At 36.7% G+C, this 15,532-nt stretch overlaps 1 protein-coding gene across 4 annotated transcripts in view; it reads left to right on the plus strand.

The window, feature by feature from the left end:
- The window catches only part of LOC145945422 (dynactin subunit 6-like), a 29,025-nt gene extending 22,488 nt beyond the window's left edge, over positions 1-6,537 (plus strand). For 3 of the 4 annotated variants that reach the window (XM_083054418.1, XM_083054427.1, XM_083054433.1), the window contains 2 exons: positions 4,611-4,918; positions 5,268-6,537. In XM_083054418.1, the coding sequence (XP_082910544.1) occupies positions 4,611-4,918; positions 5,268-5,738 (779 nt within the window). In that variant the 3' untranslated portion in view covers positions 5,739-6,537. The remainder of the gene's footprint in view (positions 1-4,610; positions 4,919-5,267) is intronic. The other variant, XM_083054442.1, reaches the window with a different exon arrangement.
- Positions 6,538-15,532: the final 8,995 nt, after the last annotated feature.

Below are 15,532 nucleotides of genomic sequence, written 5' to 3' on the forward strand. Positions count from 1 at the left end.
TTTAATTCCACGACGTTTAAACAGTGCACACGAGAAGATAATCATGGAATGTCACTTGAATTTTAATCGCACTCACCGATTCTGCAACAGGAAGCCGATTAGCGTATCGCGCATCGGAACGAAAGGATCATATTTCGATTTGGCATGCGAGACGAAAGGTCCTTTTAGACCACGTCATTCGTCATTCATACCCGTCAGGACGACGACTAAGATGAAGCCGATTATATGAAGGATCGGCTTCGAGAGCCGGTAACGTGTAACAAAGTGACTGTCGCGTCGCCGTGAATGGAAGCCGTCAATTTTGCCGCGACGTTGAGCATCGTGTGATATTTATAATGCCAGCGTTGCAGAATTAACATCCGATATAATCTGGGCTATAATCTGCCGGCGACTCGACGATTCGGCAATTATCCACCGTATAGAGAGCATTTATAGAAAAAGCCCATCGATGAACGTGATTTAATTAAATGGAAACGAAAATTCTCGAAATGATGAAATACGTAAAGGAATGTACGTGCATTATTCAATCGTGACAAATAGTCTCGCATAATTTTTTCTTCAAGCATACTTGATCATTTTTTAAATACTGAATAAAGATTAGAGATAGAAATATATTCTCCTTAACATATTCTTCTCTCTCTTTTTTCGTATATGTTAAATATTACTAATTTATTTAATTTTTACAATATCATTTTTGTTATATTTCTTAAGTTCCATTTTTATATTTTGCTGTATACGCAGATCTAAAAATGCTGTGTGATATTATATTCGCAACATGCAGTAGATACAAGAAGAGAAAGGGAGACAAACCAACAACTTTGCTATATCGATCGTCGCGATACTCGGTAACGTCATCATGCGGCATAAACTGACAGAGAGACCGTTAATAAGCCCAATTGAAATTTCATGTCGCATATCCAAAAATACATTTACTCAGAGTCATACGCGGCGAATGAGCGCTACTTTCAATCTGATCCCGATAATTGCTTCCGGCGAAGCTCGTCGATCGATCGCGTCGGGCGCTATATCGGGCCGCGATCGAGCAAATTATTCTCGAATCAGGTCGCGAATCTCGCCTGTTTCCTTAACACTTAATGAGCCGGATATATTTCCCCACACACTGGCTGGACGCACACGTGGATACTGAAATCTTATCGCCAAGCTGCGAAAATAGCGAGGAGAAGTACAGTGATATAATTAAAAGTTTAACAACGAAAGTGTGTGATAAGATATTTATGCGACGTTATGGAGTGTCCCGTATCTCATCCATATTTGTTTTTATGCATGATATATAGATTTACGTTTAATGCTGAATGAACAATGAAGTGTACAGGAGCTACGAGTATAATCAAACTCAGGCGAGCTCATTGCGTTTTTACAAAGGCCACAGATGCATAAATTGTTTCCCACACTACTTAATATCCATACTTGCAATCGGACGAAGGCACTCGACCCTCGAGCTTTTTTTTGCTTTTCCCGCAGTTTTCCTGGTCGGTGAATTTTCGTTATTCATTGCCCGAGTGTGGAGAGCCTGCGGCGCGTCCGACACGATATGGGAGGATCGCATCTTGCTCCGTAAAGGACCGCGCCATACTTGTCGCGAAAAAAAAAGGAACAGTGCCCCTTGGTAACAACGATACCGGGATTGGCACGATTCCGCCGATCGATCGTGAAACCCCGCGTCATTATGCAAGACATTATAGCCGTAGAATAATTTATATAACTTCATTGTATTTATTATTCTTAAAGTCAAGAAAAATTTTTATTTTTCAAAAATTTAAGTCAAGAATTTTTTTTAATTTTCCAAAAAAAAATTTTATTTTAAAAAACAATATTTAATTCTAATATTCCGAGATATTTTGTTAAAAATTCATAACATGTTAAAAATTCATAATCAGGAAGATATAAAATTTCTATATATGAATGCATAAAATATTTCTCTTTTCCATATAACAAAGAATCGGTAATCAGCTGGTGAAGAAATAGTTGAGAGAATGAAAACAATGGAATTGGGTAGATTGCAAAAATTGATCCGACACATAAATCAAGGATAAAAATCTTTAAATGATTTAATTTCCGGCTGCTTCATCATTGACAGGTTTCAATAATTGCCATTTGCCAATGGTTAAATAAAATATGAGCTCTGAAGCACGCCGGCTATTTTCGCCGATTATTATTATGTACGACGAATCGATAACATTGTAATATTACGTTAAGCAAGTAGATACCAGCAGCTTTTCTTAGGGTGAAATCAATAAAGATGCCGCGACCCAATTAATCTGTTGCGTGTTCGTATAATTGGCGAGTAAATTTGCGACCTAATCGATCCATGAGCAAATTACCCTACCTGTTGTAAATAGGATAGTCTTTCGCGCGCGCGTATACATTGCATAACTTATATTATTTTGACAAATATATTTTTTTAAGTATTTTCCGCGGATAAATCAACGATTTAATTAAAATTTAAAAAAATTGATACAATTTACACTTTATATTATAAATTAGAATAATTTAATTTAATTAATTTAATTTAAAAAAATTAATTTAAATTTGGAATTTATTAATGTAGAATGTATATTTATATAAACTAAATTAATTTAAAAATCATATTTTATTAAACTCGGTTTTATGTACTATAGGCATATTTTTTAATCTTTATATACAATTTTTTTTCTCTCTCTAATTGAAAAAGACACATATCACATATAATGGTTTTTTCGCGACTGATTCTAGTGCTCATTTACGTCGGCTTCATCTGTTTGCTATAAGAGCCGAATTGCCAGCTTCAAACAAGCAAAAGCAATTCCATTGTCGTGTTTAAATTTCGGGTTATAGCCTCGCTCCAATAACTCTATTCGCTAAAGGAGTAGGTATGGTCCGGCTAAACGAGGATGTAACAATGTCGTTCTCTCAGATCGATTCCGCCGCAAAGTGTAAAGACGGAAAGCAGGGGACAACGCCCGTGTACGCTCGCGGAAGCGTATCGTTCGCCTAATCGAAACCCTCTGAATAAGTTAGCAACTGAGAAGAGTGCATCAAACCGACGATGCGGTGGTGGAAAGTTTGCGCGCTCCTGTAAGTGCGCGATCTGCGAACTTCGGGATAAGAAAGACGCGAATCGCGAGCGATGAATAACTCAAGCTGACCATAGCCGAGTTGACCGTTGACAACGAACTTTAACAGGAAATAATGCGCCCGCAAATAACGATCGGCTCTTGATCATGCGACTCGACCATATTGCGGTGGGAAAAGTTGTGCGAATCACGTGCGGTTTGCTTACTTGAGAAAATACGACGAGGAGAAAACCTGTACGATTCTATTTATATTATTTCCGAGGGAAATGGACTGCACGTGGATAAGTTTTAATATGTGTTAATTTAGCTGCTAGAATATCTGACTTTAGATCTGATAAAACGTGACTTTATATTCTGACATTTGTTTCAAATACATATTAAAAGGCACCTATCATCATATTAAAAAGCACCTATGCAGAGTTTTAATTAAATATTATTTTAATAGATTAATTAACACATTTAGTAACACAAATTTTATATATATATTTTTATATTACTTTTAAAAAGATAAATGAATAATACTGATTGATTTATAACTCATTCACAGATTTCTAAAAGACTAAAGAAAATAAATGTCTTTATTAAATAAATTATAGATAATTCTCTTTCCTTTTATATTAAACTTTTTAAAAATTCTATAAAAATGTATTTTCGACTCAAAGTTGTTAAAATGATCGTTTGATTTATTTAATAAAAATTCTCCAATTGACATTGATGTTAAAGACAACTTTTAAATAGTTTTCTTGGACATTTATGAATATCTGCGAATTGATGCGAATTTCCGTTCTTATTCAGTCGATCGTCAAAACGTCGATCAACTAAACCGAGTGCGAGCCATTCAAACGCAGCTATATAACCACGCTGGATAGGAATAATTTTCAATAAATGATGACCCGACGGAGTCATCAAACTCCACAGTAACTTTGTTTCGTATCCCGGTGCATATTGCATGTCGCGCTCGGTTGCCTCGCGGATGAAGGAAAAAAAAACTCTGTAAGGGAAATTACGGACGAGAGAACGTTGCCGACGATCGAAGAGCGCAACTTTTATGAAGGAACGACCAATCTGCTCCGCATATTAAATAGCCGCCAGGCTATACATACCGCAGCGATGTACTCTCGATAGCGATAAAGTCTGTTGATGACTTAATGTCTCTGGAGTTAGTCGTGGATTTTATAACTCTTCTATTTAGAATTGTATATTTTAAGGACTTTTTTCGACGATTATTTTTCTTGAATGTTAAATATAATTGTTATTTGTTCTTAATAATTCAATTATGGATTAATTATAGAAATCGCGTCTTAATTGAAAAGCGAGTTATATTTTTTACTCGTATCTGTGCTTGTAATGAATGTTCGAGAGATTCGCATCATTGACAGAATATAGAATAAACGTAACGCAAATTAATTTAATAATTAATTATTTCATTATCAATTTCAAATTCTTTGCTACATTATATTTCGGTATAATTAATTAGATTTAAATTTTTGAGATGTAAAGAAAAGATTCGACAGGTGCCTCATCCACGTGTTGCAGGATCTGAGAATGGTCGTGTGTCAGCCGAGAGTGACGAAGAGGGTGGCGGAGCTGCGGGTTCCGGCGAGGGTCACGACATTTCCGATGGCGTCGGCGTCGGCAATGTCACAACAAGTCCCAGCAGATCCTTAGAGAACGGACAGAATTCGTCAGCATCGAACGCCAGTGGCAACAAAGCCCGACGGCGACGAACCGCGTTCACTTCGGAACAGCTGTTAGAGCTGGAGCGCGAATTCCACGCAAAGAAGTACCTGAGCCTGACAGAGCGTTCGCACATAGCGCACGCGTTGAAGCTATCGGAAGTGCAGGTCAGTGCTGAACACAAACGATAAATCGACGAGTCCATACACAGTTGATGTTTGATACTAAAGAATAAGTTAATATTCGAAAGGATTTAATTAATTGTTGAAATAAATTCTATTCGGTGTAGAATTTGCAATCTTGAGAACCCTGAGAATTTATAGCAATGTCAAAATTAATTTATGATACGAAGGACGTATTTGCGCGATGTATCCAGAGTTACACAAAATTTAATTTCTTTAAATACATACATATATTACATTAATTATATTATTATATGCAACTGGTCCTTCTCTCTTTACCAAAAAAGAATTATTTGCGGAACTTAGTTTTCAAATTAACGTAACTCTGGCGCAGGTGAAGATCTGGTTCCAGAATCGACGTGCCAAGTGGAAGCGGGTGAAGGCCGGGCTGAGCGGCGGCGGCATCGGCGTCGGTTCGACGGCGACGTCGGCTATGACGCCCTCCGGTGCTTCTGGTCGCCACAATGGTACCTCTGGCCAGCACACCGGTTCAGGTACCAGGATCGTGGTGCCGATACCGGTGCACGTGAGCCGTTTAGCTGTCAGGTCGCATCATCATCACCTGGAGAAGTGCGCGAGAGCACCGCGTGCGAGACCGACACCGTCCTCGGGCGAGAGCGCATCCCCGGGAGCGGCGTCGGTGTTGGGCGACGCCTTGGGACTAGTAAACTCGTCGGTGACTCTGACCGGCCAAGTGCAGCCGCCACTAGGCGCCGGTATGGGAGTGGAGATCGGGGTTGGGGGTGGTTTGAGGGCCTTCGCGGTACCAGCGCATCGAGCTGGTCTCGGATCCTCCGGGAGGTAGTGAACGATGTCGTGTGGACGATGAATTGGACGCCTGGTACGTTAAGACGCGAAGGAAGGAGAGAGGTAAAGTGATAATCGGTGTAAAACGCGCGCGCGGCAAAATGGAGAATCGGATGTCCCTCATTATCAAGTCATATATACCTATCAATCAAGAGTTAAATTATGGGAAGATGAATATTTATACCTTGACACGTATATCTTCCTTTTATCTTACGTAATTTTTTGTTACACGCTATATCATTCATTAAGACAGGAGAATATTTGATCGAAGTTAAATTAAATATGCATGAATTGCTTGCTAACAATAGCACAGAATTTTTCGAATATTTTCTATCTCTCAAATATTTTTAACAGTCATTCAGAGTTTTTGGAGCCGAACTCTATCTCTCTGTTCGGTTCGCTATCTATCGCACCAATTTAAATATTCTAAATACGCGAGAGCCATTTCGACCATATTGCTCGAGCGCTCGAGATCCTTTTCCGACTTTACTTACAACGCGCATTGTAAATAGCAAGTCCTAGAAGTTTGTAAATACACACATATACCAGATAGATAGATAGTAATTCCGCATAAACGTAGCTCGTATTTGTAGATAGTTTACATTAAGCAGTGGGTTTCAGCCTGGCGAACTATTACGTGGCGGCGATACCGCGTATCGATCAGCCGTGCGATCATCGCAGCTGTATTACAACGGCGAAATGTTACAACGAGGCGGAAGCGCACAAAATGTCGGACTATAGACTTGCATACGTTGTAATATCGTGTCGGCAATAAAACGTGCGACTATAATCCGAAATATCATTTGTCTTCTACCTTATGCCTACTCGACGCAATTAGGTCTATATTAATCTAAAAGTTAAAAAAAAGCATCAGTCATTTAGACCCTTGCTAATTAAAAATATTTACATAATAAAGAAGATTTATATACACAGATTGTATTATCGATAATAAAATCGAAAGGAGATATCTTCCCATTTTTCTTAAAGCTAAACTTTGAACGGACCACATTGCCGAGTTATAATTAACTCTAATCTAATTAAAGATAGAATTTCGATATCGTTGAAGATCAAGGTTTGCACTACTATATATATATATAATGGCATAAGAAATATTAATTTATTCTAGAATAAATGTTCGAAATAATGTCTTTAAAAATCTTTCAAAGTTCTTGACTTTTATATTCGCATTCTCCCAGCTAATTAATCTCGCGAATTTTGACTCGAAAGATCGATTGACAGAGATCGCTAATCGCGCGAGGGTTCCTGCGTTTGCCTTGTTTTGACAATTTTGTTGCGGTTCTCGAGGGACCAGCCGCCCCGGGTCGACTCATCGTCATCGGGTGCTCCCACGGGATCAGATCGTCGTCTCAAATCGGTGGATTGCGCATTTTCGCAGGCTGCGTCGCGTGCGGGCCCCGAGCCTCTGAATAGGGATCCACAGACGAAATCGGGGCCCCCTCCGTTTACTTCGTAGGCGTGACCCCATATGCCGGGTATTCGGCTGGGCCGCTGCAACTGTAGGACGATACACGATGCAAAACGCGTCAATGTGTCAGCCGGCTAATTCGATTTAGCTTCCTTTGACTCGGAACAGCCGACTTTTGAAATAGAAGTAGAAGCACGAGAAATGCACGAATTTTTCTCGGCGCAGTAATTGATGACAGGTGATCTTTTCTTCTTAGGTAAGTAACGAGAGTATGCAATATATACATAAACAAGTTATTTAATTATTAAATTTAATATAACTGTGTTTTGTATATTTTATAAAACATCTATAAATATTAATTTTTAGAATGCGATAATAATTATTGTAAAGTTTCTTTTTATTTTTATGCATTCCTTAACTTTTTTATTGTGTTTTTTACAATATTATAATTGCCACTATCCACAGCTGATTAATCGGAACAATGGAAAAATAAATATATATCAAAATCACGTTATATTAATAACTTGAGAGCTTTTATAAATAATATATTTATTTTTTAATTTATGCGAGAGATACATCGATACGTATCGTCCAGTGATACAAAAATCCATATTGAAAACCATAATCTAAAGTAACATGTACATCAATTAATCAAACTTGGGCTCAAAATGAAAAAAACAGAAATGAAACAAATGTACAACGAAGATAGAAATAATTAATCTTAGACGAAACTCCTCGCGCACAAAACAGAAATATCTTTCATGAATTATAATAAAGTTCAACAAAAGAGTATCAAAAAATTGCAGAAGAAGATGATAGAGAAAAAAAACGAAAGGTCGACGGGGTAGTTGAAGGGGGGTTTGAAGGGGGGTCCAAAGAAGTAGAAAGGGGAGAGGAGGGGGTCGTATACAGTGTACACAATAGCAAGGCAGAGTGCATTACGGTTAATACACGAAAAGGACCGGCGCGGTCGTTTAGCCAGCGATCTCGGCAGTTACTGCGCCTCGCGCGAGGGATAAATCATCTCTCCCGACGCTGCCACGCCTACCCGGAGGACGCGGAAAGAGCAACTCTCCCCTATAGAGCGTGGTAACGTACGACGGGCGGTGGACGACGACGTTACCACGTTCTTTGCGGTCGATGAGAACGAGCCGACGGCTTCCGGGAGAGGCGGAAAACTAATAATCGTTCGGAGTCGCGGACGCGCTCCGGAAGGCGATACCGAGATTGCGGCGGCGACGGTGACCTCGATTGACATCGCCGTTGCATAGGGCGAGGGTCGAAGTTAATCGATCGAACAGCGAGAACAAATTTAACAGTTTCTAGGCTCGATCACTCTACCTAACGTTTTACGTCTCTTCAACGATTAAAGTTCAAAAGTTTATACTCTTGTTCTTTTTATGTTTAAATTTATGTAAAAGAGAAACACACTTTTCATTTCGAGAAATTTGGGTGGTTCATTTTGTGTAACAAAAGTTATTATAAAGATTATGGTAAAATCGTCATTAATACTAATTGTGCATAATTCAAATGTTTTATTTTGTTCATATTAATGTATTAATATTAAAGGTATTTGAGAGAAGCTCTTATGTATACACACACATTAACATCTAAACATTGACAATGTTGAAAGATTAATAATGTAATTTTTAATTAATTTTCTAAACCAACAGTCTTATTTTTTATTTTATGTCTTTCAAATATATAATCTCTATATTGGATATAGAAACATTAAAATAAGCTTTAGTTAACTATGGCACAAAGATATAAATATAAATTTAAAATTATAAATCAAACTTTCTAAAACAGAGCCATCGTTTATTTCCAAAATAAGAACATATTATTAACTGCATCAAATTAATCGCTAAATAGTACAATGATATAAATATCATAATTTTTTTATTGAAAATTATGAAAGATATTGTGAAAATATCTAATATCTAAACCTAGCTATTTTTTATTATATAATGCTTTTTTATTATTCTATAAGGAACAAAATTTTAAATTTTTTTAGGTAGATAATGATAAAGCGAAAAATATCCCATTAGAATGATTTAATATCATTTATCTAACTTATATTGTTACGCATGCGCAATTTTTTCCATCAATTCAAATACACTGCAGTTGAATTAAACTATAATCCCTTATGATCACTCTCGCTGGCATTTAAACTGTTTGTACGATTTAAATGCCACCACCTAATGTAAGACTGGAAGGAACGTTTTAATCCGCGCGTTCGCCATGGGCGTGTCAAAAAGTCAACCGCGGGAGAATAACGCGATCTATTTCCCACACTCGTTGCCGAGACCGAGAGAGAAGAGATTTTCCCATTTTTCCCGAAAGGGCCGTGAAATTGGGCGGACAAATCGCGGCTCGAGAGAGCGTAGCGAATGCCCGCAATTCGTGTCCTCTAATGCTGTTCCGGACGTCTGTCGAACGTTCTATAGATGCTCTCGTTCTATCCGTATAACTTGTTCTCTCGAAGAGATCTTCGAGTTTTATTGCGATAAATTTATTTTAATGCTTAATTAGCTTTGATAAATTAATGATCGGTTTCATCAGTAATCGCGGTAATTCTAATCGTACTTTAAAAGAATTTATTTATTTATTGATAATTTTCTTGTCAGTTTCTCTTAAATTACAGACGAGAAACGAGTTTTTAATTTAGATTAAAGTTATCACATTTTACTAAAATAAATCTGAATAAAGTTACATCAATTTCCTGTTTAATCTTTCAAGACATGTCGAAGACTTTAAGAACGAATATGCCCTTTTTGTCGGGCATTGAAATCGCCAAATTCTAACATATGAACCGTAAGAACTATTTTCACTTTTAATCTAAAACTAATACTTATATATTGCACATTGGACATTATAGACGTGGCCGTAATTAATTCCTGGTAATATTATGGATATCCAATCTTCACTGAAATTGAAAAATTCAAGCATTTACAGAAAATAAATTATGAAATGCGTGCGCGTATTTCATGTCAAATAATTTCAAACATAAAATACATTCTATTTTTATTTTTTATCTTGTCTTATTTTTGTTCATGCTCACCACACAATTACATCTATTTTTATATAATTATTATGTCAATAGTCAAGAATCGCTTAGATTAATATCAAACTTTATTGTCAATATTGAATATAAAGTGATCTAAATTTACTCGCATAAACTCATACAATTCTCGCTCTTTCAAAATTGGATTAACTCATGTTTCTTTTTATCTGGCCTTAATCAGTTATTTCCTAACATTTATTTGATCACTAAATGTTAAGCTGTAAATATCACATTTATCACCAAACCGAATGTGCATTTGCAAAAATTTATATGACTAATAATTTATCAGCATAATGAAAAATTAACAACATTTGTGCGATATCTAATTTAAAAACCTAATTTCTCACTCATAAAATAAATAAATAAATAAATTCTTAAAACATGCAGATATGTAGTCACATTACTTATACATGTACATATATGTTAATAATAAATTAAAAATAAGTTTTAAAATCAGTAGAATTAAAGAAAATAAAAGATAATCTATTTAACTGTTAGAAAAATCTGTTAGAAAAATTACAATATAATTAAAACAAACATAGTAACTAATAAAAATCGAAAAACAAAAGGCATGAAAAATTGTTTTAAAAAAATTTAATTAATTATACGAACAGAAGAGTAGTATTATATGCACATTATTAGCTCACAATATAATTAGTTTAAAAATTTGACTTTTTTCGCAAAAATAGAAAGGTCACTGTGCGCTCATACAGAAGAAGATTTAAATTAAAGTTTCAAACTATTAAAATAATTTTTATCAGTCGCGAAAACTCGAGAGGAAATCTCGTATTTTTTGCAATGTGCTGACTTAAAAGTTTGCCCACTCATTTCTTCCTCAGGAATTTCATTTTGCACGTGCAGCTTTAATTCGTTTTATCGTATCGCATATACATATATCAGATAAGCGTTGCATTACGGAACAAGGAGTTAGCCGGAAGTATAAAACAGATCATAAACGATCGATCACGAAAATTAATTTTAAATGAGCAAAAGATGATTACTGGGATTTTGTCAAAGTTTCATTTGCCTGACTGATAATTGATCTAACAATCGCTAGATACATAATTAAAATATAAATAAATCTAACATTTGTATTGCATATAGCAGCACATTTGCACATAATTATATGTGATATAATATTTTATATTATTAAATAGATTTTACAATTGGGAACAAATAGGATCACAAATCTTTTCTTATACGAAATTTGAACAAAAATACTATTTATATCAATATTCAGCATAACAAGCATAATATATTAAATGATCGACACAAGATTGAAAAATAATATAACGATGTAACGATAAATATTTTGCATCATTTCGTCGATAAAGAATGAGGAACAGTGAGAAGGAGAAAGAAGATACTTTGGAGGGGTCGAAGCTGGCGAAAGGTGAACGGAGAATGGAAGGAGATCGAGGGGTGATGCAGAACCATAGAGAGATGAGTGGGGGATTCTGGTGAAGGGGAAAAGGGGAGAATTTAATGTTCCCCTCCAGTGGGTGACTCGAGGGTGTAATTGCCGTAGTGGGCGGAACGGAGAGAGCATAGCACCAAGGGGCGTGGTTCGTTGATTACACCACGTTGATACTGATATCCTGGCTACCAGCTTCCTCCATCCAACTCTGTTCGGGCACCGTGTCTTCCGTGCTCTCTCCGCGCGTCTTACCGCGTAGAATCGTCGTGATGCGGATGATGACGACGACGACGACGACGACGACGACGACGACGACGTCGACGTGATGACAGCTACGAAATCTCGTCGACACCGCTTAGGTAGTTTTCTCTATCTTCTGTTCTTTCGCGCGACTTTGAATGGATCTTATATTGACCGTGTTCCTTTTATGTTTCACTCGTTTTGATAGAATCTTCGAAATTCTGAGGCAACGTTACATTATAATGGCTATTATTAAAACATTTGAATATTTTGTTTTCAAAACAACCCTATGCACTGTGATTTCTTTGCTTACTTCCTTTTAAATCAATTATAAATACGAATCGATATTAATAGGGGCAGAATACAGAATAATTAAAGCATCAAATATATCATGTAATAATCTCTTAAATCAAAGATTGCATTATAAATTATCATATCACGTAAAAAGGCAAACTTGCTGATACAAATAATACGAATCAAACGAATTATGCCGATTCACGGAAAACGCAAGCAGCAGGGGATAAATAAAGAAACGAACGTCGCGCGATAGGGCTGAGAGGCGATTGTCGACTCGACGAACGAGACGTGGCCATCCGCGCCATCGGCGATCCACGCCCCGCTGACTGGACTGTTTTTTATTACACCACCGCACCCGAAAGATCGACCCGGAGCCGCAGGAAGTTTCCTCTTTCATCGGACGGGGAGAGAGACGCGGAAGAGAGGATCTTGCGAGGCGGGGACGGACGAGTATTAAGCGCTGAAGTCCTGCGTCCAATCCATCCAGTCGATCTGCCGATGGCTAAATCGAGAGCGCGGAAACGAGGTGGTTGGAAAAGCCACCCCTTTCTTTCTACACAGTGTAGGTAACGACATACCTTTCGATTGGCGTAGATACGCGTTACGGCTTCGATACTGTAAAGGTATTGATGCAAGGAGAACTTTATAGAGACATTGAATACCTCGATACTAAAAATAGAATGCTAAAAAATATTTTTATTTTATATTTAATATAAATGTGTACATAAGACTAAGAAAAAAGAAAAAGATGCATATGTTCCAGTATGTCTCAATTGCAATTCTGTGAGATGCATCTCAACTTAATACACGCCGCAGATTTTTAGCAGAACGATCTATTGGCCGGATTAAATTCGAATAAGATCGGCGAGCGGACTCTTAATTTTTTTTACGGTGTCATCGCGACGCGCTTTCGATTTCCGCCCGGTCATCGAGTCTCATTTAAAGAGAAGGCGATCCTTGTTAAGCGGCAAAACCGAGAGAGATCGACTGCCTGACCCCCGGGCGATACGCCCACTCGATACCGCGCTTTGATCCACGGACAAATATCTTCTCGTTTGCCATTTAGCTTCTCGCGTTTGCCATTTAGTCGAGCCGAGTTGCACCATGAAGTGTTACCGTAATATGACATTATAGACATCCAAATATTTAATGAATATGAAATGCTGATAATAAAATTGCTCATCGCACAAAATAACAGCTCTATTGCTTTAAACAATTTATTTAATCTCAATTACTTCTATTGTATGGCAAACATGTGAATAAAATTATGTGAGAGATGGATGTGTAATATAATTTAAGATTTGATGAAATTCAACAAATATAAACGTTATGATAAACCATCATGACGAAGTTGCTATTCTACTTTGTATTTTAGGAATTATTTTGTAGCCAAAGAGAACCAAGATTCTTTGGTAAGCAATGCCGCCGTGCCATGCACGCTGTCTGCATATCAAGCCGTTCGTAAGTGCATACATTGCACATGTATGCGTATTATCTCTTTTCTTTTCGCATTCGCACATTATCAATCTGCTTTAATCTTCAAGCATTTTTCCAAGGGTTAACTTTGTTTAAAATTACTAAAATATATGATATATACATATGTGTACGTGTATGTTTGTGTGTATTTCTCTTGTCTAAGTTACACTCTTTCTAATTAATTAAAAATGGTTCAAACACATCATATATGTTATATATACATATTGGAGAAAACTTCGACACGTGACATTCGGCAATCGATATAGGCGACGGAGCATAAAGCGAGCGAATGAATTAATGATGTAACCGCGGGTGTCTGATTACCGTGCGCTTTCGGACACGCCGGCTTGGTTAAGACGAAGAGAAACAGGGGTGTCGAAGGGGCGCGCATTAGCGCCTCGTTTATTATTCATGTGTGAGAGTTAAGAACGCGCGCATATATCTACCTACCTATTCGTAATTTCTGTGCGCACACGACACGAATTTCATTTCGACGCGTGCATGCGGGGAAATTGTCGCTCACGCGTTCGTGTTTCACCCCTGGGATCGTTTCATTTGTGCACCCTGCGGTAAGATGGAACACCCCGACCATCCGTGCATAGGTTTCGGTAATATTCGTCGAATGGGAATATTATTGTGAAAGCCTAACACAAATTTATTGCAAGCGATTTGTATAAAGGAAAAAGTTTATGCACAACGAGAAGAATAGAATAACAAGTATTGTGTCTAAATAAAGATAAAAGATTTAATAACAGATATATGTATATCGATTTAATTTATTTTTTATATAATTGGGAATATTTTTTACACTTTACGCAATCTGACAATATTAATTTTTTATTTTCAGTAATATAGCATCAAAATAATTGTTTTCTATTTTTAAATCAATTGCGAGAAATGTTGAATGTACATAATTAAAAAAATATATATAACTTTTATTAATTTTAAGAATAATTTGATTGAGAGAGGATTAAAATGCGTTCAAAACGCACGAGGATTTGTCGTGATGCACGGGATCTTTCACCTGGACGAGAATACCTGCACGGGGCGCGTTAAAGTAATGGGTGTGACCGCGATCGTATCGCTTCGGTTTGTTTAAATAATCGAACGTTTCAGGACCGGACAGCATATCTTCGTGTCGGCATCTGGCCAGCCAATATGTATGATAATTTTGACATGCCTACACCTCATAATGGAGCCCGACTATGTGCTGCACGTCCTTGGTCTCCGTTCTATGTCTGTGCTACGTCTCTCCTTTTATACGCAAGAAATAATAGAAAATCATATGCAAAAGTAAAAATATAGAGTTCTCGAAAGAGTCTCGAAGAGAGATGTCAACGTATGTGTTCTTTATTTTTTTAATTATACAAATTTATAGCATTATTTACAATTGATGTAAAAATAGTCTATATACTCTCTTCTTTCAATATTGCATTTAATATTATATATAGAATTTAGAATATAATCTTAAATCTTGTATTCAATTAACTTTTATTTATAATTGTTTAATCTTTGCTCTCTTCATATTAGTCTTCATATTACTCTTCATATAAGTCTTATATATTATATAATATATATAAGCGTGCACGTATGTGCACACATATGTATATATGTATGTGTAATTTTTTTAATGCCTCAAGAAGTTCCTCGCTAAAATAAAATAAATTTATTTATTCATTTCTCTTCTTTTAAATAATATATTTTTATTGCTAAAATAAATTATTTCTCTCATTTGGAAATTAATATGACCGATTGCCAGTAAATAAGGTCACGATATTCAGACGTATTTTGTCGTGAAAGACCAGCTCTTTCATTGATCTGGTAAGTTTGTACGACTAGTCGTTTGGTGACAGCACATATCTGTTATTGTCG

The sequence above is a fragment of the Prenolepis imparis genome, unplaced genomic scaffold, assembly GCF_030444845.1.
Source record: "Prenolepis imparis isolate NDT839.2.m4 unplaced genomic scaffold, iyPreImpa1.0 SCAF_1, whole genome shotgun sequence".
NCBI classification, from domain to species: domain Eukaryota; kingdom Metazoa; phylum Arthropoda; class Insecta; order Hymenoptera; family Formicidae; genus Prenolepis; species Prenolepis imparis.